The 25,648-nt window shown below is 30.1% G+C and overlaps 3 protein-coding genes across 4 annotated transcripts; 2 read left to right on the forward strand and 1 right to left on the reverse strand.

Moving 5' to 3' along the window:
- The first annotated feature begins 8,395 nt into the window (after nt 1-8,395).
- Nucleotides 8,396-10,772, forward strand: LOC124828534 (sugar transport protein 1-like). The gene is given in 3 exon segments (XM_088091441.1): nt 8,396-8,566; nt 8,679-9,004; nt 9,375-10,772. Coding segments are annotated over 3 exon segments (1,623 nt in total). The 5' UTR covers nt 8,396-8,433; the 3' UTR covers nt 10,539-10,772.
- A 432-nt stretch (nt 10,773-11,204) lies between these two features.
- Nucleotides 11,205-14,018, reverse strand: LOC124828763 (acyl carrier protein 1, chloroplastic-like). The gene is made up of 4 exons (XM_047302140.2): nt 13,863-14,018; nt 12,733-12,846; nt 12,217-12,339; nt 11,205-11,516 (listed from the first exon to the last, which is right to left on the reverse strand). Exons 1-4 carry the CDS (start codon nt 13,917-13,919, stop codon nt 11,391-11,393), a joined length of 420 nt encoding a protein of 139 aa, XP_047158096.1. The 5' UTR covers nt 13,920-14,018; the 3' UTR covers nt 11,205-11,390.
- A 7,702-nt stretch (nt 14,019-21,720) lies between these two features.
- Nucleotides 21,721-24,861, forward strand: LOC124828751 (vesicle-associated protein 1-2-like). Of its 2 annotated transcripts, none has more exons than XM_088115094.1 (8): nt 21,721-21,917; nt 21,999-22,069; nt 22,146-22,227; nt 22,336-22,451; nt 22,548-22,676; nt 23,057-23,245; nt 23,964-24,041; nt 24,572-24,861. In XM_088115094.1, the coding sequence occupies exons 1-8, from the start codon at nt 21,869-21,871 to the stop codon at nt 24,680-24,682; spliced, it is 825 nt and encodes a 274-aa protein (XP_087971220.1). In that variant the 5' UTR covers nt 21,721-21,868; the 3' UTR covers nt 24,683-24,861. The 2 variants fall into 2 exon arrangements, with proteins under 2 accessions (XP_087971220.1, XP_047158083.1); XM_047302127.2 differs by having other exon boundaries at nt 21,726-21,917; nt 24,569-24,861.
- Nucleotides 24,862-25,648: the final 787 nt, after the last annotated feature.

The raw sequence follows: 25,648 nt of genomic DNA on the forward strand, positions 1-25,648 counted from the left end.
GTTTGGGCAAGTGCCAGTATTTTCCAAGTTGCAACTGAAGTGCACGTGACAAACACCTAATCAGAAGGAATCCAGCGTTCTATTATTGTTTTTCCTGCAATTATGGGTTGCATGCTGCCAAATTAAGTGACAAATTTCAATAGTAAAGTCACTGTACAGTGTTTAGGTAATACTGTTTGGTCTGTTTTTGCAGTCTTATTCCTTGGATATCATAATAACGTATATTTATGTGCCTAACTTTCTGTTTCTACTCCATGCAAAGATGCTTATGTTTTTTTCTTTTTTTGAAAAAAAAAACAAATATAATAAAATGAAAGAACAGCCCATATACTATTTGGACCTAACCTTAATAACATAATCGACACATCCGATATCTCATTCTGAAATCCATCTTTTACACTTGAAATTCTTTTTACAAATAAGTCTAAATTCCCACCTTATCGACTAAATTTTTTTGCAACGATGTATTAAAAATTATGATTTTGATTAACAAATAAAAAGTAGATCTTTACTCGCATCAACATAAGGAGGTGGCATAACTTCCATAGATTTTTTTTTGAAGAAATTCTTTCCAAAAATGTATTAAAAGGAAAACAATATAAAAGGTTCTTAAACAACCAATACTGCAAATTTTACAGACACATATTGATATTATTCACATTATCTCTACATTTAGCTATTCTAATTGTGTCCATGTTTGTGAAAGAGCGCTCTTTCTGTAAGTCCTGAATCGAATGTTTTTGCTGAACATGTTCGGAATGTTTATCGTTGATTATATGTTACTTGGTTTTATAATTGATTGCGTTAACAATTAGATAATATACTTATATGTTTTTACGTCAACTTTTATTTAGTTTTTGATAAATTATAATTAATGACATGATGAGTATGAAAAACTAGTTTAAAAACTTGTTTATGAATATTTTTTTATCATAGTCCCTTAGTCGTTGTAGTTTTAGAATTAAAATAAATATTGAAACAAAATATTTTCAAAATTAATAAACTTAATTGATAGATTTAGTGTTGAAGTGATTGTTTTATAACTTACGTTCCATAAAAAAACATTTTAATTGTAACTATATTATATATTATTGTATAACTAATAATAACAATAAAAACATATTTTATATCAAGTTATTACTTTATTTTTTATGTATTATTTTCTTAAAAAAATTAATATTTTTTAATTTAATAGATGTAATTTTAAATTTAAAATGAATAGAGAAATGACTTATTTTTAAAATTAATAAACTTACAAGATAAATTACGTGTTAAAGTGATTTTTCAATACAATTAGGTCACGTATATGAAAAACTATGTTTTAGCTGTCACTATATTAAGGCTTTGTTCACTTGAATGAATTTTAAGGAAAGTGATTCAATGAATTTAAGAGGATTTGAAGGTAAATTTTTTATTGTTTATTTGAGTGGATTTGGAAGTAAAATTTGTAAGAATCAATGTAAGATTTTATTGAACTGACAGATTAAAAAAAAAATATTTCCAAATCCACTCTCACTTACCTCCCAACCCACTCAAATAAACAACAAAAGATTTACCTTTAAATTCTCTCAAATCCATTCAATCACTCTTTCTCAAATCCATTCAGGTGAACAACAGTGTAAATATTATTATATAAATAATAATAGTGCATCCTTCAAGCTTTTGTTTTGTTTTCTTAAAAATTATTACTTACATTATTTATCATGATTTAAAATGTGTTTTTCTTTTCGTTTATACAAGTGGGTTGCTCCTATAAAATATATTATATTATATATGAGCTTTTAACATGATCTTTCATATAGTAAGTAGCATCTTTGTAACCAATGTCTTTAATTATATTTTTGTCAAGATAGACAATTGAGAAGGGTGACATTGTAGTTTAGGCTTTGCAGTAACTTTTACCAGTAAAATTTATTAGATTTTTTTATCGAATGAAAGTCTTAATGAGAAGGTTCTGACGAAACTAATAAAATCTTGTGACAAGTAAATATTCCAAAGTAGTGAAGCATTCTTGGGTTTCTTTATTGAAGAGTTACAAGCCTCAATTTTGTCATAGTCATTCTCTTCTTCCAACAACTACTGATATGAATATGATTGTGTTTTATGCTCTGTTTGGTTCAAAATCAACGGCCTCAGAGTGAGTGCTTATCTCATGTATGTTCAACGCAATTGTTACTCTTGTTTCCATAATTATGACTAACAAGTTTGGTAGATGAACTATTTTATGGGAAGAAGGGATAGGTATTTCTTTTTAATACTCTGCACCTCCAAAAATTCCTATTCTGTAATTTCAATTAATAATCAATTTTTTAATATATTTTATTATTATTATTAATGTTATTTAAATTTAATAATCAATTTTTTTAATATAATAAAATAAATATTAATATTTTAATTTATAAAATATTATTTATTAAACAAAAATAAATAAAATATATTATAAAATTAAAAGAAAAACAAAAATATTGTTAAACGTAATTGAAAATACGGTTAATTAAGATATAAATAATTCAAATCCGTATTTCCAAATACGATTAACATCCTGTTTTAAGTTTTTTTTTTGTTTTTAATATTTTAATATGTTTTATTTATTTTTGTTTAATAAATAATATTTTATAAATTAAAATATTAATATATTTCATTATATGAAAAATATTAATTTAATTAAACATTTATTAAATAAAAAATATTTATTAATTATTGCATTAAAACAAATAAATTTTTTAATTTATTTTTTTTAATTTAAAATATTAATTTTTATTTTGTAATGTTATTATTATTATATAAAAAAAACTAAAAAAAACTTGTATGTGTTCATCAACTACTCCTCTGAATATGTAGGCTGCTTTAGAAGTTACGTGTACGTTAGACAAGGCTGTGGAAGTGTAGAATTGTCTAATTTATTCGAGGTAAGGGAAGCTAGTAATTTAATTATGTTTTTCTCTGTTTGGAAGTTCTGTGTGGACGTTTGCATGTATAAATAAGTGGATGTTTGATTGAATTGTGTTTGAAATTCTGTGTATGATTGAAACCTGTGAACTGGTTGGGTTTTTTGCAGAAAAATGTTCGGTCTGTTCTATTTTTTGTTTTAGAAGAAGTGAATAGAGAAAATGAGAGTTTGAGGTTAAGAGTGAAATTGGGTGGTAAGGTACGTCTAGGCAAGTTTATTTAGACTTGTTAGAATCTTTAAGATGTTTTAAAAATGTGTAAAAAGTAAGAAAATGGATTTTTGGTCAAAATTGGGAGTTACTCATAATTCTACAGAAGTTTTGCAGAAATATGCAGAACGCCGAGCGGTTACTGTTGACTGTTCGACCTTGTTCTGTGCTTGGTCATTAACTGGGTTCGGTCTCTTTGGAGTCCTATCAATTCATGACCCTTTTGTCTTAGAAGGGTGGGTTTCTTAGTGTTAGCGCTCAGTCTTATACTAGCAGCCATGCTAGTGTTAGCGCTCGGTTTTATACTAGCAGTTATGCTAGTGTTAGCGCTCGGTCTTATACTAACAGCTATGCTAGTGTTAGCGCTCGATCTTATGCTAGCAGTTATGCTAGTTTTAGCGCTCGGTCTTATACTAGCAGCTATGTTAGTGTTAGCATTCGGTCTTATACTAGCAGTTATGCTGGTGTTAGCGCTCGCTTTTATAGTAGCAGCTATGCTAGTGTTAACGCTCAGTCTTACACTAGCAGTTATGATAGTGTTTTAGCGCTCGGTCTTATACTAGCAACTATGCTAGTGTTAGGGCTCGGTCTTATACTAGCAGTTATGCTAGTGTTAACGCTCGGTCTTATACTAGCAGCTATGCTAGTGTTAACATTCGGTCTTATACTGGCAGTTATGCTAATGTTAGTGCTCGGTCTTATACTAGCAGTTATGCTAGTGTTAGCGCTCGGTCTTATACTAGCAGTTATGCTAGTGTTAGCGCTCAATATTATACTAGTATTAACTTTTGGTCTCTTATAGTGGTCGGTCTTTAATAGTGTTCGGATACTTCTTCTGTTCTATCTATTGTGGATCATTCGGTCATATTCTTGGGTAGTGAGAAACCATTCGGTGTCCAACGTTCACAAGGTTCTCGGTCTTATGAGTGAGGATATGATTTTTGGATGAAATTATATGTTAAATGATGAGAATTATGTTTTAAGTACTGTGGAAGAGAATTCCAAGGCGAAATGTCTCGTGGATGATTATTGAATTGTAAAGTATGAATATGGATATCGTGCTAAGCTGGTGTTTTCCTGATATTCTATGATTACTCATTCTCAAGTAGAGAGGAGTAACTCATGTGTGAGAATGACAGGAGGTCCTTTAACCTCAAGGTATCAGGGTAATCTTCACTGGACTAACCTTGTGGGGTAGCTTGATGGGGTCTTGTTGTTTCACCACCACAAGTGCAGGAATGCATGTAGCTACACATTCATACAATTCGAATGGTCAAGTCAGGTGTTCGGTTTATGCATGAATTTTGGTGTTCGGTCATAACTACTTGAGTATTTGATTTGCATATGTTTGCTTGTATTCGGTTTTGGTATGTTTTAGTGTTCGACCCTTGCATTGTTTGGACTTGTTTGAAATGTATGTATGTGTATACAATTAAATTACATTAGCTTACCTTTTTTCCTATTTTTGTCCATGTTTCCCGTTCGGTTATTCTTTTGCAATGATCACCCTATGGGTGTGAGCAGTTGGAGAGGAGTTCTCGGTGGAGCAGTCCTTGGAAGGAGAGGACCCCTCGGCTTAATACAAGATCGCTCGGTCTTGTGAATAGTTTTGTATGAACCGTTCGGTTATAATCCTAATTTGGTAATTATGCACATAGTTTTGGAATAGTGTAGTACTTTTTGTAAAGTTTTAAATTTATGGTTATTTTGTAATAACTGTAAGGTTAACTTTATTTCCAGTAACTGTTTTATCATATTATTAAATGATGACACCTGTATATAGTTTTATGCTATATTTTGGGATGTTACAGTTGTCGTATGTGACATATATTCACAAGAGTCTCAACAGTAAAAAATAATTAAAAATGAATGATTAAATTTGATTTGAAAGAGAGCATATAATTATAATTAATGATGTTTTATGTAGGTGTGAAAAATATATAATTGTAAGGCTTAAATATTATTTTGATTCCTATTTTTGTCAATTTTGTTCAATGTGAGACTAAATTTTTTCGAGTGTTCAATGTGATCCCAATTTTCGTATTTTATGTTCAACTTGATCATTTTTCATTACGGTGTCTAAACCACTAATGGTAGATGAACATTGTGTGTCACGTGTCAATTCATAATTTTTAATTATTTTTATTAATTCCTTTTATATTTTTTCTTATTTTAAAAATTTTGTATATGTGTCAAGTCAATATTGTATCGTGTAATAATGTTTATGTCACGTGTTAAGTCAATTTCAGTACCACATGTCAAGTTAGTATCAGTGTCATGTGTAAGTGTCAATGTCACATGATGTCTTGTATTCAATTTGATCCCAATTTTTATTGTTTTTTTTCAATTTAGTCCCAAATTTTGTTAATTTTGTTTAATTCATTCTTAATTTTAAATTTTAGAAGGAAAAATCTTTATTATTTTTAAAATTAGATGAAAAATTCTTCATTATTTCTAAAATTAGATGAAAAATTCTTCATTATTTTTAAAAGTAAAAGAATTTTTTTTAATTATTTTTAAAATTAGAAGGATAATTCTTCATTGTTTTTAAAGTTAGAAGAAAAATTCTTTATTATTTTTAAAATTAGAAAAATTCTTTATTATTTTTGAAATTAGAAAAATTCTTCATTGTTTTTAAACCTAACTCTATCCCTAGTTTTTACATGTAAAAAAATAAAAAATGTAATAATTATATTCCAATAATATTGTTAGGCTTAATTTATGAATAATGAAAGAAATATTTAATAAAAATGTGAATTTTAATAAAAATATAATTTAATTTTAATTTAGAAAAAAACAAAATTAAAAATGAATTAAATAAAATTAATAAAAATTAGGACTAAATTAAACAAAGTTAAAAAAAATTGAGATTGAATTAGTAAAATTACTCCCATTTTGAAATTTCAATTAACACAATTATATATATTTTTTTACTATAACAGATTTATTATGTTGATTGTTTTTAATCTTTCTTAGTAGGATATATCCAAATATATAAATATTAACTAATTCATTTATAAATTTCAACAACAACTCTTAATTCTTATTAATAGTAGAATTTATCAATAAATTTTTTATACATTCACAAATATCTTTTTTATCATGTTCTTTAATCTTTTTATTAACAAATTAAAAATCATCGTTCATTCGCCAACTTCAAAATTATTAATATATATTATACATATTATACATACATACATACATACATACATATATATATATATATATATATATATATATATATATATATATATATATATATAATAGATGTTATATATAAATAATTATTATGTTTTCTATATATAACTGATTACTGTTTTTCCTCTTAATAACAAACTCCAACATTTTCATAATCTTTAAAATCACACTCATTACTCTATCTTTATCCTTATCTAACTAGAATCTTTTTAATCCTATCTTTAATGTTCATATTTATTTTCTACCCTTCCTTTATTTATAAAAATAATATAATTTAACTATAAGTTGCTTTCTCCCTTGAATACAAATTGCAAAATGTGTTAAATTGCATTTTCCGATAATTTGCTATTTACGTGTAAGATAATAACTAACAAATTTTATATACATTGTACAGTTCAAGTTAAAATTAAACAATTCCAAAACCGCACCTTTATATTTCTATTCATTTTAGACTTTGAAGTAGTTTGAAATTTAATCGAGAAGTTTCTATTCCAAAGATTTTATCAATTTAATCCATGTCAACCGTTCAACATGTTAATTCTCATAACAATACAATTAATCCCATACATAATATTTCTTTATCCTTTCCTTTAATCATATAAATAAAAGCATAAATTCATACATATAAAAAATTAACCTACATTATATAAATTCATCTCATAGCACTCAATTAAAGAAATTGAGAACTTATTATGAGAAAACAGAGAGCTTAGTAACAAATATATAATTGAATTATTCTTTTATTAGTGGTCTTCTAATATAATATTAAAAAAAAATTCTAACCAACTTTTTTTTTTACATTAAACAGATAAGAAAAAACATATTTACATCAAAGTATTGTAAAATGTACATTATTAATGTGTAGTATATATTTGAAACACTCACATTAACATATAAAGTGCAATACGATGAGAGGACAATAATGATAAACTAGTTAACCATAAATGATATTATGAAGATGACAAATATTAGTAATTTGAAACAAAAAATTAAAAAAAAAAGATGTTTCTTTTATCAGATTGAGTGGCTATTATTGAATAAATTAAATCTATCAATCTAAATTTTTTAATTAAGGATCAATCAATAAGAATAAATAATTTATATAAGACCCATGTGTCTATTTATAAAAGATTCCTTTATATTTTTTTCGTTTTCTAAATTTATACTTTAAATAAAAAATTATAAATTAAAATAATTATTTTAAAATTTTATCGTTTTTTAAAATTTAACTGTTTTTAAAATTTGACCGTTTTTAATTATAAAACTATCTATAAAAGGAATACAAAACTATTTACAATAAACTTATAAAAATAATTTATATTTAATTTCATAACTATAGCCATAACAATAATAATAATAATTTTATTATTTTCTATTATTATTGAAAAGTGGAACACTTATGTTTTCACTAGTTTTAAAGGAAAAGAATAAAGCTTTTAACTCAAACGAATAATGAAAAAATAATAATAAATATGTTTAAAATAATTTTTGTTTTAATTTTTCTATATTTCTTAACTATTGTTCTTCATTTTCATGATTAAATTACTAAAAAAACAATTACGAATACACTCAAATAAATTAGTTGATTAATTTAAATTGACCTAATTTCATTTTCTGAATCTTTAAAATAAATAATTTAAATAAAAAAGAAAAAGTTACGTAACAATAAAAAATTGAATAATATTTATATAACAATATAAACAGTATAGATAAACAGTACTTCTGTTAATATTAGATTACTTTTTATAATATTATAACTTATAATTTTTTACGATTATCAAAATTATCTTCGAATTTATTATAATAAATTAAAAACAAACCAACCTGCATGATCTAATGATTGTAATCGTAATCCGTTATCATAGTAAGTCGTTACTATATTATTTGAGAAAGATATCTCTTAAAAGAGATAACAGATATAGATATACCGGTACAAATTTAAACCCTAGTTTACCTTATAAATTAAGTTCACCTGTTCGACATTTTTACACGAATTACTTCTCTCATTCATTCAGTTCTACAGTTTTACACGAATTACTTCTCTCATTCATTCTTACTTCCGTAGAAGCTTTTCAAAATGGCCGGCGGTTTCATTCAAGGTGGTTCTGTGGAAAAGAACTATCCAGGAAAGTTAACTTGGAGAGCTTTTATGACCTGTTTTGTAGCTGCATTTGGTGGGTTGATATTTGGCTATGATCTTGGTATCTCAGGTATGTTTAACATATGTATCTATTTAGAATAATAGTATTATGATACACTTTTACGTTCATTTGACACATAATTTATGGTTGTTTTGTTCATTACTTACACCAATATTTATAGGTGGCGTGACTTCTATGGATTCTTTTCTGGAGAAGTTTTTTCCAAAAGTGTATGAAAAGGAGAATAACATAAAACCCTCCGACAATCAATACTGTACATTCAACAATCAAACATTGACGTTGTTTACATCGTCTTTATACTTGGCCGCCTTGGTTGCGTCATGGTTTGCATCTTCCATCACTCGACTTTTTGGGAGACGCCCTACCATGATTATTGGAGGTGTGCTGTTTCTTATAGGTGCTGGATTCAATGCTTTTGCACAACATGTTTGGATGCTCATCGTTGGTCGCATGTTACTTGGTTTCGGAATTGGATGTGCCAATCAGGTAATATATCTATGTATTTCTATATTTACTTTTATTCAATTTTTGATAAATTATAATTAACAATACAATGAGTATTAAAAATTAGGTTAAATTCTTTTCTTATATTTTTAAAATTAATAGATTTATTTATGTTACGTAGCCCGTGTGAATAATAACACTAAACATACGCTTATGATTATACATGACGATTTTGTGAGGCGTTTTCTTTTTTATAAATTATTTGTTTTAATTATATTAATCAATTATTAGATTTAAAATCATACGTAATTTTAAAATTAATAAAATTAATGATTTAGATAAAGTAAGGTGTTGTGAATTATTACTTTATATGTTATTTATTTAATTTTTTTTGTTTACTTTTTTTTTGCAGTCGGTTCCAATATATGTGTCTGAGGTTGCTCCTTGCAAATATAGAGGAGCACTTAACATGATGTTTCAATTGGCAATTACTATTGGAATCTTTGTAGCCAATGTTCTCAACTACATTTTTGCTAAGATGGAGAATGGAGAAGGGTGGCGTTATAGCTTAGGCTTTGCAGCTGTCCCTGCTATCATGATTATCTTTGGTGCATGTTTTCTTCCAGATTCACCAAATTCTTTGATTGAGCGTGGTCTTGATGAAAAGGCCAAAATTGAACTTATCAAGATTCGTGGAACTACAGATGTGGATGAGGAATTTAAGGATCTTGTGACAGCAAGCGAATCCTCTAAGAAAGTGAAACATCCTTGGCTTTCTTTATTAAAGAGACAATATAGGCCTCAACTCACATTTGCTATTGCCATTCCGTTCTTCCAGCAACTTACTGGCATGAATGTGATAGTGTTTTATGCTCCTGTTTTGTTTAAAACCATCGGTTTTGGAGCCAATGCTTCACTTATGTCTGCCATGATCACGGGAGGCTGCAATGCAATTGCCACTCTTGTCTCCATATTCACCGTTGATAAGTTTGGAAGACGAACTCTTTTCTTGGAAGGAGGGATACAAATGTGTTTTTGTCAGGTAATATCTTTTTATAACACTCTTTTAAGATTATTTTACTAGTATAATGTGATTAATTTGTTGTTTTAATTTGGTTTGAAACAGGTTATGATAATGTTCGCAATTTTGTGGAAATTTGGAGTTAAAGGAAACCCAGGAATTTTGCCAGAGTGGTACGCTATCATGGTTGTATGTGGCATATGTGTGTATGTGGCAGGATTTGCATGGTCTTGGGGTCCTCTAGGATGGTTGGTTCCAAGTGAGATTTTCCCTCTTGAAGTGCGTTCGGCTGCACAAAGTATCAATGTCTCAGTGAACATGATCTTTACCTTTATCATTGCCCAAATTTTCACCACAATGCTTTGTCACATGAAATTTGGATTGTTCCTTTTCTTTGCATTTTTTGTTGTGGTAATGAGCATCTTCATTTTCTGTCTTTTGCCTGAGACTAAAGGAGTTCCCATAGAAGAAATGCACGTTGTGTGGCAGAGTCATCCTTTTTGGAAGAAGTTCGTCAAACCAATTGATGCGGGTCCTAATCGTGAAGAGTGCTAGGAATTTTTTTTAATATTATTGTTAGTTTTTTTTTATTATTTAGAATATTGTTAGCTTTTTATTTTTTTATTTTATTGACATTATAAGTTGGAAATATTTTTAAATTTGACTTCAATAAAAGTATTTTAATTATTATGTTGATAGAGTTCGATTAAATTTGTGGTTTAACATAATTCAATTTTGTAACCCACCTTAACAACAAAACTAAAATTCTATCAACATGTTTTTGCTTTGTTTTGATAATAATAATTTCTCGATATTAACAATATATATTAGTTATAATATTATTAAAAAGGTAAAATTAGAAAAAAGAAATCGTATAAGATGAATCTCATCATTAATGGATCGATTATAAATAATAAAGGAAGTAAATTTTTTTTAAAAAGAAAGGTCAATCTGTAAAATATTCTTTTCGCTTTCAGTGAAACCGACTGTTTCCAAAACTTTTAAGGAAGAGACATTATCATCCATTTTTTTTTATTAACTTACTCTTCCTTTTACTAAGGGACAAACATAAGTGAACGAAAAGAAACTGAAAATAAACTAGTGCACTTATTAATTTTATTATTTATTTTGATCCTTAACTGAAAATGTAATTCAATTTAAATTGTAACAAATTGAAATTGAAAATCTCAGTAATTGGCATAACTAGATTTTGAGGAACAATTTCATTCAACGACCGTATAAAACTGAGACTATTATTAGAGAAGTTTCTATGCAGTCCAGAAAAGAAGTTGCAGTTACTTGAAGAACAATCAAATTCTAATGCAGTCGATATAAACCAAAACATATAAACCCCTTCAATCAAAATAGCAAAAATTCCAATAGGATACTCATGTCTTCTTTTCTAGTTTAAGCTTGCTTTTCAAGAAGCTTATCAATCATTTCAGCAGCATCTTGAACGGTGGTGATGCTCTGGGCACTGTCTTCTTCCACAGTGATACCAAATTCCTCCTCGAGTCCCATCACAATCTCAACCTGCACAGATCGAAGAGCAAGTACAAGATCAGCAAAGTTAAGCCGCGGATATTTGTGTTTTGACGTGTCACACAAGTACATAGTTTAGCCTCATTCGGTGGGTTCGGCTGGGATAAAGGAATAGAGGTCAGAGATTTGATTCTCATCTTAAAAAAAAGATAAACAAATAAATTTAAGAAGAAAATGGAATTGTCAAACATGATATAGATTATAGAATAAAGGCGTAAGGCTACCAAGGATAAACAAAACTGAATTGCTTAAACAAACTCGGGCCTTCAAATTCAAAGAAGCACACAACAATAGTTTGGTAAGAACTACATAGACAACTTCAGGCATTTTATCATTAACATTGAACAGAGTGCTCTGCACATTTCCAGTACCCACGGTACCTAACTACTTTTCCTTTTAGATCAGCAAGTACTTAAGGAAAATGAGTAATCACTAGCCACCTTCTAAAAGAGAATGATATTCATACACATCGTCGTATGTAAAATAGTGCAGTGATAAAATATGTAGGCTCATATGTCTTTACAGAGAAAGGTGAGTATATAGTTCAAATAACAAACAGGTGGTAGATACAGTCAATTGTTGTAGAGAAAACTAACAAATTTTATATATTTATTAATATAACAATTTTATTTCAGAGTGTGATTTATACCACGAAAGCAATGCATAGATTCATAGATTGATATTAAAGTACCGTGTCAAGAGAATCAGCTCCAAGTGCAGCAAATTTAGACTCTCCTGTAACAGTTGAATCCTCTGACAGCGCTAATTGCTTCTTGACTATGTCACACACCTTCTGCACTGTCTCTGGTTTTGCCTGCATGATAAAAAACTTCGATGGTTAAGTAATCTTCCATAATACAAAAGTTCGTGCGACATAAGCCAAAACCTTTTTATGGATATATGTAGTTTTAAGCACATAATTAGAAATTGCGAGCATAAGGCAACATAGATAATTCAATATTGAAAATACTGTGAATTTTAACTACTTAACAAGCGCATCTGCCCCCAATGAATAGTTTACTACAAGATCAATCAAATTTCAACAGCAAAACAAGCTAAGAATGAAGTCTGTATTCTCCACAATCCAAAAATTGTTTAAGCATTTAGAGTATTAAACAAAAAGATTGAAAAAGCCAGAGTAAATCAAGTCAGAGGATTCCATTTCTGGGACAATGGTAAAATATGGGTTTTTTGCTGCAAATCTTACCGCGCATCTAAATTGAAACCGACGTCCTCTGGGCTGCAATGTAATGGATGGGAAATTTCTCCCGTTAATTGAAAGGGAAACTGAACTTGGGTTGGAGGTCCTGGTGCCAGAGACCTGTTTAATCCAACAAGAACTGAGTCCAGGCAATATAATATAATTAGAAGAAACCGTAAAATACTACACAAGAGCAGTTTAGTTTTTAACATTCAGTATGTTTCTACCATGTATAACTGAAACTCATAAACAATGAAATATTTTATTTGCAAAGGCAGATTGGGTTGTTGAGGGAGATTTTGACTAGAACATAGGAATAATGTTAAAAAGAAGTTCTAAGACAACTAAACAAATTAAAATAACATAAAAGAACCAGGAAGCTAACATAGCATTGCTATAAAATATATAAATTTGGCTCTCTTAATCAGGATCTGGTATTTGAATCTAGTGAATCGAAAATATATGATTGAGAAAAGAAACCCGAACAAATGTAGTAATAATTTGTTCTAGCAACATGGTGAAAAAAAAAATGCCCATTTTAGAATATGAGTAACATGGTTGTTGAAATTGGTTTTGAAGTGAAATGATCTTATGATGCTTTTCGCCAAAGTGAAACTCTGAAAAAAAAAATGATTTTGGTTGAAATTAGTTTTGAAGTCAAATGATCCCTGTATATGTTTTTATTGTAAGTACAACTTCAGCAGTAAAACTTATCATAATTTTTTTTATCCAACACAAACATTTACCTGAGATCACTTTATATGATATTTCAACGTGATTTTATACCAAAAAACATGCATACAAAAACAAATCTTCTGTTGAAATAAAGTATAGCATACTTGCATACCAAATAGATGAAAAAAAGTTAGTGTGTTCAAGGAAAATAAGTCTTGGACCAAGTTCGATCGACACGTAAAATCGTCTATGAATTGTGAAGGTGATGAAAGAATATTTAGTAAACTTATATATCACCATAAAAATAAAGGCATGCAAAAGCAAACGATATCAAATGAAAGAAACAGATAGCTTCGAACATTAATCAATTGATCAAACAGATTGAATACAGATGAAATAAAAAGAGGAAGAGAAGAAATTTGAATATTGCTAGACATATATATATATATATATATATATACCAGAGTTTGATTGGAAAGAGCAGCGAGAGACATGGAAGATCGCATGATGGAAGCCATTAGAGACACTGAGAGAGATCTGGATCGAAGGACGTAGATTACTAAGTGCTGAGCGTTTCTTGTTGGCGAAAGGATGGAAGAAATGGACAAGTTGATGGGTGTATTTATAGGAAAAGCATGTGAAACAGTGTTAACTGTGTTCGCTTTAAACCTGACTTCGTTATTCACGAGGAAAGGCACGTGGGAGTTGGACGAAAGAAGCTGTTTCCTTGTTTGTTCCAACCCATCTGGGTTTCTTTTTCTTCGTTTGGTTCACCAAGCTAACATTCATTCTCCTGCTAAGTGTGTATTAATTGGAAAGTATTAGAAATTGATTTAGAAAACAGGTTCCTTTTTAATACATAGTTAAAATTTATGGAAAATTATTAAACTATTATTAGTTTTACGCCATATTTAATAAAATAATAGTTTTAATTTTGTACATTTTAAGAATGTGTATTCTTTACACTTTTCCATTTGAGTTTATTTACTAAACTTAAATGTATGTAAGTACTTATGTTAACTATAACCAGCATTGAAAGAATATTATGCTTTGAGATTGAACAAAATATGTTTTACTTATTAAAAAATATCAATCACTTAATATATTCTTAATTACTACTAATGTTAATCGTCTCGAGCTAACTGTGTCGGTTTAGATATCAATGCAGATGTTATTACTAAAAAAGAGACAGACCTGATGTGTGTTTTTATTTTCATTCTCTTTCACATTTTAATTTTCAGGGATTTTTTTTTAAATCTTAAGTTAGTATATATAGTAAGAGTACATACGGTTTTACCATTTTATATTTCACAAGTTTAAATGTTAGATATATATTTATCATTTTATTTACTAAATTTATAGTGCTAATATATATTTGTCTCTTTAAAAATAATTATAATTAAAAAAATCACATAAATATAGGGATTACTACACATGCAAACTCATGAATAATTGAACATTTATTTAACAGATATGAATTATTGAAATAAATAATTATTTTAAATTATGACGATTGTTGATTCAGGCGTGAACATGTGAAAATACAGTTAAATGCGAAATTCATGTGAGACATTATTCATCTTGAATAATTTGATTTAAGTTAGATGGTGTAATTAGTAAAAATTGACGTGACAAGCATAGCTAGTTTCTCTCGTGATTTCCGCAATCCTTAGGGTTAGTTCTTTCTTCATTGCTCTCTTTTAAAACGTCTGGTGATCGTTTTTGTAACAATTGAGACTTTGTGGAATTTTATATTTCAACCTTCTTAACTATTTTTCGTATTTTCCAAATCGCATGACTTGGTTTATGCTGGAGGCCAAACACGTCTTTTTCTATTTGATAACAGCTTCATTTTAAATTATTCATCCAATAATATTCTTAATTGTGGAAGAAACCTTTGTTAATTTTTAACTAATTGTGATAGACTCTTCATTAAATATTTGGTTGCTAATAAAAAAAAAAATTCCGACCAAGTGAACATGGTTTTTTCCTAAATCCAGAACATCCATTAGTATATGCATAACACTTTGTATGCACCGTCCACAACTGTTGTCAGTCCACAGCATCCATGGCCCATTTCCTGCTTCATCAAGAACAACCTCTTTCTAAGCTATGGACAACCTTTGTTGTCAAATTTGAAAAAAATAAAATGACACAAATTTATATTTATTTACAAATTTATATTCATTTTATATATGTTATAAGAGGTAAAATAATTATAAAAAACAATTCTTTTTTATATTTTTAAGAAAAAATAAAAAACAAATATAAAAAAAATTGTGTATATCAATTTTCTTTTTAAAAAATTAAAATGAATGGACGGTTGAGGTTTCATAGAGATATCAGGATTTGGACATCTAACACTTCCTTCAGCTATATCTTTATTGTCACTGTGTTTAGTTCCCTAGTGATGTTTATTTTTTTCCTCATATTTTCTTATTCATTGTTTTCTTTTTTTTTCATTTAAAATACTTAGTTATAAAACATTTTTTTAAATATTGATGTTCAGTTTCATTTCTATTGACTAGTTTGTGAAAATAATAGATAAATAAAGAAAAGTAATGAAGGCAATTTTGAAGCTTACAATATCTTGATTAAAGGGTAAAGAGTTTAATATATTTTCGTCCACTCAATTTCTTTATATCTGAACAATATTTTAATATATTTTTTATATTTTTATATGTTATTAGGACCACAATTTAAGTTTAACCCATTTTATAAAACATATTTATAAAATAAATTATTTTTATTTTTAGTTAATATGAGATGTTTAATATATTTTTTCACAAGTTTATGGATAATTAAATAGTATATAATATAATATTCCTAACAAATTTACTAAATTAGATGCTAATATAAATTTAAGTGACTTACAAGATAAATATTATTTTCACTTGTGTAAATTAAACTTATTTATAATTTATGTAAAATTTCTAATATTAATAAATGTTTTAATAAAATATATTATCAAATAATATGATTAGTAAATAGTTTAAATGTCACATTCACTATTGAATTATTTACCACGTCATTCTAAATATTGAAGGGAAAGTGATGCCTAATTTTTTTTACTTTAATTAGGACCAATCATTTATCAACTAGTTACATTAAAATAAACGGTACAACATTCACACGATTATACCGGAATTGAGAAATTTCATCAAACGATTTAATCGTAATAAGCTAATGCTCACAGAACATTTTTTTTCTTCCATAATTATAATTATAGCATTCTCTTAAAATTTTAACAAAGTTTAATTATGAACTAAATATAATTTTTCTTACTTATAATTATTCATATGATAACAATAAGTGTAAGTTCCTCGAAATTATAAGGGCTATTGGGTCCTATTTTCTGAGGTAGCCAGGCCCAAAGGGTCAAGGGCACCATGACCTTAGAGAGAGTCTAATCTTTTTCAACTCCGATCTCATCATTCAGTTTCTCTTTCTCTCTCTAAACTCAGTTTTCTCCTTCTTGCTCTGCATTCTCTCTACCCTTACACTCATTTGAACCGTCGCATTTTCAATTAGGTGGTGTTCTTTCGCTCACGGAGTTGAGGGATTCCTATCCATCCGATTAGTTTTCGATTTGGACGGGTAAGTCAGTTTCTCCACTCTTCTTGAACCTAGGGCATGCAACTTTACTGGTTGCATGAAACTAGTGGTGCTCCTTTTTTATTCTCTGCCTATTATAGCTCTAAGAGTTGTTTTCATCACCATTTAGGTGGTTTAGGACACCGTTTGGGTTCTCTCTGTGAAGGCACGGTTAGGACACTCTAGTTGGCTATACTGCTCAACTTCAAGGTAAGGGGAGTTAGGTTTTTCTTAAAGTTTATTTGTATGAAATGTGTAAATGTGTTGAACCTTGTGTGACCATGCTGTTTGAGTTGGAACTGTGTTTTTGAGATTTTATGTATGAACTGTATGATGAAAATTGGTGACTGTGGTTTTGGTTGGACTGAGTAATATTTCAAATTTGATATGTTTAAGGTTTGGGTTCTGTCAAAGGAGGGTTAGATGGAAGGTAAGGTAAGTATGCACTGTTTTGAGTAAATTGGTAGTAGTCCAGGTCAATTTAGGGGAAGTGACATAGTGATTCTGAGTAACAAAGGTCTAGGATGAGTTTACAGTGTTGAAACAATTTAGAGGGATCATTTGTGACTTATTGAGAGCACTTTGTTGGTAGGATAGAGGAACCTTAAAAACCTGAGTTGGCACATCCCTGATCATAGAGCAGTCCTGGCCTGGTCCAGTCAGTTGTGACTAGTCATATGTGCTGGCGTCGAAGGTGAGTTTGATGCGTTCAGACATTGGGTTCTTCTCTGGTGACCAATTGGGCAGTTGGGTTAGTTTAGATGAGTTAATGGAACTGGTTAGGAGCCTAAAACTGAGTAAAATCATGTTGAATGTGGTAGAATTGAAATTGGGTTCTCGGGTTAATGAAAGTGGAGTTTTAAGTTAAATCTGAGTATTGTTCACCTTAGAACCATGTTAATACAATATTGTAATCAGCTAGACAAGTTCAATTAGGTACACAACTTGAATTACAAGCCTAAGAAGTTAGCCAAGAGTCCTAGAAATGGTAAGGATTAGTGTGAGTGTGTGATTCTGTAGAATTCGCATTCTGCAGATTATACAGTGTCGCTATGCGAGTTGTCTCGCATATCGAGACCCTGTAGAGGGTGCTCACTGTCTTGGTAATTCGTTGTGCGAGCCGGTGCGCTGTTCGAATTACCAGAGGGTGACGCTCACTATTTACGGACTCGCCATGGCGAATCCTGTCGCTATGCGACTGGTAGTGGTCTGGGATCACTGCCCATTTAATTCGAAGGGCGAGTGAGGCGCATAACGAGAACTTTGGGGAGGTTGATCTCTGTCTAGGTTCTCGCATAGCGACCTGGGTGCGCTATGCGAGAGGTTTGAATTTTGATGTGTGCTGCGACTTAATTCGCTATGCGAACTAAAGTGTGCGTTGTGCGAGATCCTCCTGTCTTGCCTTGCGAGAAGGATGCGTTGTGCGAATTCTTTTGGGTCAAACCTTTTCTTTTGCTCTCTCTCTTGATTGATTCTAGTGTGTGAAGTGTTTGGGATGCATAAAGTGATGTGATCATGTGATTTATGTGGGAAGTGTGTGAAAGTATGGGATGTGTATGGATTCGCTGTGATAATATGATGGTATCTGGATATTCATGTATGGGTTAAGTTTCAAAGTAACAGTACGGTTCATGAACGTAATTCCATGATCCTCAAGGAGAGGATTCATGGTGGTGCCCTGGTGGTGTGTAGAATGATTGCATGGTAGCTCAGTCTTGGGGGTTTTCTTAACGCTCCAATGGTCTTTCATTCTCAAGTAGAGAGGATTGATCCATGTGGTGAGGAGTAGCAGTATGCTCCAGGGCGCGGAACGGACTAACCTCGTGAGTGTGGTAGGGTGGAACCCATTGGCAACGGCTTTGCAAAGCAATAGAGGCCACCACGAGTGCATAACCCGTCATAGCTCGGTAATCATTCTAGTCCGGATGAGTCGGTCTTTAAAGCAACGAGTCTTGTGATGTCATTTTACCATGTTTGAGTGACTTTTGCATGCCATATGTGAATGGATAACATAATTTTTATATCTAGCTCACCCTTGCTTGTTTGTATTGCTTGTGTATGTTTCTTCTTGCGATGATCATCCACTTGGATGAGAGTAGATGACGAGAAGGTTCCATTAGAGACGGCTTTGGAAGTTGAGGACAATGCTGCAGCCTAGTCTTCTATGGTGTTATTAGTTATTTCTGTAATTTGGAATATTGTTTCCCTTACTCTTAACTGCGTTCCTATATCATGCATGATGACGTCTTTATTATATGTATGCCTTTCTATATATTTTGAGACGTCACAATAAGTTTACTCATTTTTATATTTAAACATGGTTAGATGAAAAAACTCTTCAATTTTTAATATATTTTAATTTCAAATTTAAAACACGATATATAATTGTTTTAACCTAACAATTTTTTTCTAAAAATTATTAAACATTTTAAATTGACATTTAAACTATAATATTTTAAATTGCTTAAATAAAAATTTAAAACATCATTTAATAAAAAAAAACACAATAATTTGGATTCAAACTATATCAAAATTTATAAAATAACATTTTAATTTTATATCAAAATTTAAAAATTAAAAAGTATATTTAACTCTATTTCCACTCATATGTCAATGACGGTAAACAATTATTATCTATGATTATCCTTATACACTAGGAAGTATCCTTGAAAAAGTTGCCCATATAAAAAGTACATTAGAAAAATTTAAATCAAAGGTAGCCGTTCATTGGGTGATTTTGCATCTTTCTTCCCTGTTTTTTCTTTTCTTCTTTTTTTATTAATGGTTTCGACCCTACCATTTTCCAATCACGAAAAGAAAAGTGATGACAAGAAAAAGATAAAGATAGATGAAAAAGTTAATACTTTTAAACGTCAGATTTGTCACTTCTTCTTCCAAGTCTATTTTTTTGTTTATTTTGTCACTTCTCCAATACAAAATAAACGCCTACTTCAAAACGTTTAAAAAACAAAACTCCTAAAAAGAATAATGTAAAACTGCTTATAAAAAAATATTGTGAATACCCTACATTATCCTTAGTTTTTTTTTTCTTTTTAACTTATAGTTGTTATAATTTTTTCAAAAGTGAAAGTAAGAGAGTAAAATGTTCTTCACTTTTCTTGGAGTAACTTTATACTTATATTTGGTGGGATGACCAAATCCTATCCTTCATTTTTTGAGTGTTATCTTTTACCTTTCGGTGGGTTTCACTTAAATTAATTAGTGTAGTTTAATTGTATAATATGAATGTATTTGTCTTTATTGTTCACACAAAAAAAAAAGGTGATTTTCTTGAGCTCCTAAGTAAAATATATTTTAATTGTTTGTTTCTTTGGTTAGTGTTAAAATCTTTTGAATTTAGTATGTTTAACAAGTTGTCTTGGTCATCGCTATTTAATCATACTGGGATCCAATTAAGTGAGTAAAGATTTGACAAGTTCAACAATAGATGCGTATTAAATAGGATAATAATATTTTGACAACATTTTGTTTACACCATTTTAACACCATCTACGTGTCATTCTATGATTGATTCATGTTGATGTTTATGATTATTATTATTGATTGTGGAGTAATTTTGGACTAATCATATAATCACACGTAGATGATGTTAAAATGTTGTCAAGTATCATTATCCTATTAAATATAGCAAAACTAACTTAGTACTTTGTATTTATAGATTTCGGAATGAACTTTGGATCAACGTCTAACTTAATTACGACCCAACTTACTTTGATTTAAGTTAATCATCGTCAATTTTAATGGTTGTTTAAGACTGATCACTCAATATATGTTGTTCGACCAAATCACTTGGTACGTATTGTCTAACCAACCCGTCTATTGAATATTTTTAATTGATTAAGCCGTACAATCCTAAATTGACTAAACAATCATACATTATAATTTTTTATTTCGATTACTCTATTTATTAATCTACACTTAATATATACTTTTCTAAAAGTATTTAATTGTACTTATATTTAATCATATTTTAATCATAGTATTTTCAACTCATACACTACATTGGATCAAGAATACATAACTTAAAGTATTAATGCAAGATGGAATACCAATGTAAGTAATTTTTATCTTGTTCTTCATATGACATTGAATTTAAAAATCTCACTTTTAACTACTAATACAGATGGTCTTGATTTTAGTGTAACATACAACCTTATAGTCATCAAGGTGACTACTATGTGATATATTGGAAGTCTCATTAACATTTTTTTATCAAAATAAATCATCATTTTTAAAGACGATTGAATATATTAAAAATAGGTGGACAATAAATTTTTCAAAAACTAGAAATAAACAAGCATAAAACTTCTAGAATTTTTTATTTATTTGAAAGTGTAGACAATTGTCTCTGTTTTAATTTAAGAAGCGCTACACTTTAAGTTATATCATTGTTTGCTTTAGATTGATTCTTGTATTATATATGATTCTGATTAATATAAAATAGACATACCACACTGAATACATTTCTGACAATTTAATATTAATTATGCACCGAACGATTTTAACATTAACTTATAACCTACTATTGAATAGGTAACTTTTAACGACATAATTAATGTTAAAATCAGTTAGGTACGTATGTGAATTATCACATTAACTTATGTACGTACGCAGATTTTTTTTAAAACTGATATTAGTAAAAGAAAGAAAGGAAGAAGGAGAAGCTGAGTTCGGAGAGGAAAGAGATTAAGTTACAAGCAGTGTGTCGCAGTCCCACACCGTCCCCCACCCCACGTAACCAACACAACACAACAACAATGCAAAGCTATGCCTTTTCTCTCTCTTTTTCCCATTCTCTCCTTCTCTCTTTTACACCCACTATCCCCATTCATTCTCATTCTGCATCCTTCACATGGCCACGGACCTTCTCCAAATCCATCCTTCTGACATCACTTTTCGCTGTAAGTTTTCTTTTCACTCTCCGCCGCTCCTCCTCTCGTTTCGCTTCCTCCTTCACTCACTCTCTCTCTTTTTTCTCTCAGTTGAATTGAAGAAGCAGAGTTCCTGCGTGGTTCGTCTCGCCAACCACGCTTCCCACTATGTTGCCTTCAAGGTGCTACTCAGTACTTAATCCACTTCCAACTTTTCGTCTCAATTCAACGATTCGCTTATCATGATTTGCAATTCAGGTCAAAACGACGTCGCCCAAGAAATACTGCGTCAGGCCAACCGTCGGCATTGTTCAACCCCACGGAACTTGTGATTTCACCGGTATCCACTACGCTTCTCTTACTTTTCAATTCCCGTAACCTGTTACATTTAATGATTAACGCTGTTCTTCTCTTCCTCTTTTTTTTTTTTTGTTTGGTTTGGAGGTAGTTACTATGCAGGCTCAGCGCACAGTCCCACCGGATTTCAACTGCAAAGACAAGTTCCTTGTTCAAAGCGCGGTTGTCCCCGCTGGAACAACCGAGGACGACATCTCCTCTGACCTGGTCAGTCATGTTTTTTACTTTTATGTTATTCAGCTAACCGTGTTTGTCATGTGGTTTAGTTACATTAATTAATCTCTTCCCTCTTTGCTTTCACAGTTTGTGAAAGACAGTGGAAGGCTCGTTGAGGAGAAGAAACTAAGGGTTGTCCTCATTACCCCATCTTCTTCCCCTGAAAATGGAGATTTGAGCCAAGATCCACTCATCCCAATGCCTTCTCCTCTTACTGTGAGTTTCTCCCACTTATATATCTCCCCTGAAAACTAAGGGTCTTGGATCACTACGTGTTGTATATTCCAGTCTTATTTTTATGTATTATGTGACTGAGTTTTTCAATTTTTAAAAAGAGTTTACAGAATTTGATTATTTGTGGCTTGATGAAGATTGCTTTGAACCAAGATAATTCTAAACCGTGTAATAATTTACATGAAATTATTATATGTTTCTGGACCACCATGTGTCTACAGTCTTGACTAATATGACATGTGCTTCGATTTTTTAATTTACAGGAGTTAATTATTCAATTACATGTCAAGAAGAGATTGTCTGCGAGTAGTAATTTATCGTGAAAAAGAACATTGCTCTAAAATTGTTTCTTCTTTTGTCAGATTGAAAAAAGTTTGGAAGTCGCCCAGGGTTTGAAGGAGGATGGAACGGATAGGGGTACTGTTGTTCCAAGAGTAGTTGAGAAGGAGGGGGATACGAAACAAGTTAATGGTATTGAGAAATTGAGTTTTCCTAAGGATTTCAAGGAATTGGAGTCAAGGTTGAGTATAATGGATGCAAAGTTAAGAGAGGTTAGTCATAAGTACTTTTTGACTTGGATCAGCAGTTATCTCAGTTACTTTGATTTTAAGTTTCGTATTCCGTTGGTTGGTTAGTTATGGTTTAACCCGAATTTTCATCTCACGATATCGCTGCCAGTGACAAATATTTGATTTTTGAACTTGAATTGGGCTACGAGCTTCAAGGGGAATTGATGGACAATTTGGACTGGGGGAATCATGTTCAAGCTATGTACACCATGTAATATAACTTGGGATTTTACTTAGTTTAAAAGAAACATGAGTGACATAAGATAAAATAACATGCTTTAGATAGAAATATGATAGACCGCAAAAACTTAGACGCCTGTTCATTGATGGTGAGGATTTGACAACTTGCAGTAATTACTCATTGTTACAAAAGATAGAGCTAGAGAATGAGATAATATAAAAGTACCAACCGACTCCGAGACATGTTCTAGCTTGGTGAGTTTCCAAATTTCAACTCATCCAAACTTCTTTCTTTATAAAAAAAGAGAGCATGTTTTATCATTACGTTTGAAAATGTCCTTTTTCTCCTCTAGTGTACTCATGATTGCGTATTGCCGAGCTCGTAAAAATGAAAAATGTTTATGCTGTGCCATATTGCCTTACACACTGATGTGCATAAGGTTACAAATTCCTTGACCTTTTGAATAATTTTCAACCTTTAAACATGGAAGCACACAACAAAAAGTTATTATCTTTGCAGGCCGAAGGAACCATGGCGATGTTGAATGAAGAGAAGCGCAGGAACACCCGAGAAAAAAATTTGCTCAAGCAAGAGTTGGTAGGTACCTTCTTATTTTATTTTACGTTCCAATAAACTATAAAACAATTCGTGAATTCCATTTTTCCTGTTCAGTAGTCCCTTTTATACGTTCGATGGACACAGTTTACACAATAGGTTAGCAGATTTTTTCAATCTTCTCACACCATTATACTTGCGATGTAAGATGCAAACGTAAAAGATGAGTGACTTTTGTTATAAGTACAACATCAACACAAGATGCGGCAACTCCAAACCTCTTATGAATCATCTCTACAACTCTTTTTAAAACACAAATTCTGTGACTGCAACATAACTAAAGGGACCAGCAATTATCACTCTCTTCCAATGGACAATAGATTTTAATTTTCTTACCTTCTTTAACAGTTTATTTATGGTATATATAGTTATCTAAGATGGTTTCTCTAGAATGCTTCATCCCTCTCTGTTGCTTGGAAGAAGTGCACCATGTTTGAAATTATTGTTAATGTTGAGTTGCTGAATGACCATTTTTTATATTTGACACCCCCATTTTCTCTTTTTGTTAGGAGATGATGAAGAAGAAAATGAAAATTAAAAGAGCTCAGGAGGGCTTCCCGTTTTTGTTTGTTTGTGTGGTTTCGCTTGTCAGTATGGCAGTCGGATATTATATTCATCCATAAGGAGCGACATTGTGTATAATGATTGAGGTTCCAAAATAATGGTGTACTCCTTAATGCTTTGGTAGATAACTATTGTTAATTGTAATGCTTGAACTCAACCAATGTCAATATGTGATACGTGGAAACCTTTCTGAAATGCTAGTGAAATGAACTGCACTTCATAAGAGAAGCATTATCTACGGACTCTGATATTTGGAACCAAAATCAGAGAGTAGAGTTAGGTAATTCTCCCAATATTATTGTTCATAATGTTCTGGTTACGTTCTTGAACAGTTTGGTTATCAACGAAAGTAACAGAGGTAAGAGAGAAAGATAATAAAATGTTGTTTGGTTTTTAAGGAGATGAAAAAACCTTCTAATATGTTACTACACTTTAATAATAGTAGGAATAATAATAGACGAAGAAATGAAAAATAAAAGTATATTTGCTCAATTATATTAGATCGAAATTCAAAGGACAAAAATTAATAATGGTGTACATAATGACAAAAATGATAAAAAAAAATTATAATAAACACTATATATAAAAAATAGTTTATATCCTTAAAATAGCTTCTTTAGCGTTGGTAAACAAAATTTAAGTTGAAAGAAACAATAGTATTTTTATTATAACAACAACAGTTCTTCATATAAACCATAAATAAACAATCTTTAATTCAAATAAACCGGAAAACAGTCATTCTGATAGTATAATTACGTTGACAGCTTTCAAATTAAGGTCGAGTAGAAAAAAATATGGATTTCAAAATATTAAATATTTTTAATTTTTACTTTTTCAAGTTAAATTTAAAGTTATCCACCTTTAAATTATTCTTACAAAATTCAAAATTCTTTTTTTTACTTGACTAACATATTTTTGTTATAAAATATTTTAAATTTCCATAAAATTGAATTATCCTCCTTTGAATTAATTAAATTGATTTTCGATGTTAAATGAATACGTCCTCTTTTGCCTAGATAACAATT

Source organism: Vigna umbellata, chromosome 5 (assembly GCF_029865625.1).
Source record: "Vigna umbellata cultivar VRB3 chromosome 5, Vumbellata_1.0, whole genome shotgun sequence".
Classification (NCBI taxonomy): Eukaryota; Viridiplantae; Streptophyta; class Magnoliopsida; order Fabales; family Fabaceae; genus Vigna; species Vigna umbellata.

Bases quoted from the DNA above. Each gene is read 5' to 3' on its own strand.
- LOC124828763 (XM_047302140.2), bottom strand. From the start codon at position 13,919: ATGGCTTCCATCATGCGATCTTCCATGTCTCTCGCTGCTCTTTCCAAT. The intron at 12,847-13,862 runs GTATATATATAT...TGGATTAAACAG, and splicing joins CTCTTTCCAATCAAACTCTG to GTCTCTGGCACCAGGACCTC. The intron at 12,340-12,732 runs GTAAGATTTGCA...TTTATCATGCAG, and splicing joins GGTTTCAATTTAGATGCGCG to GCAAAACCAGAGACAGTGCA.
- LOC124828751 (XM_047302127.2), top strand. From the start codon at position 21,869: ATGGCCACGGACCTTCTCCAAATCCATCCTTCTGACATCACTTTTCGC. The intron at 22,677-23,056 runs GTGAGTTTCTCC...TTCTTTTGTCAG, and splicing joins CAATGCCTTCTCCTCTTACT to ATTGAAAAAAGTTTGGAAGT. The intron at 23,246-23,963 runs GTTAGTCATAAG...TTATCTTTGCAG, and splicing joins TGGATGCAAAGTTAAGAGAG to GCCGAAGGAACCATGGCGAT.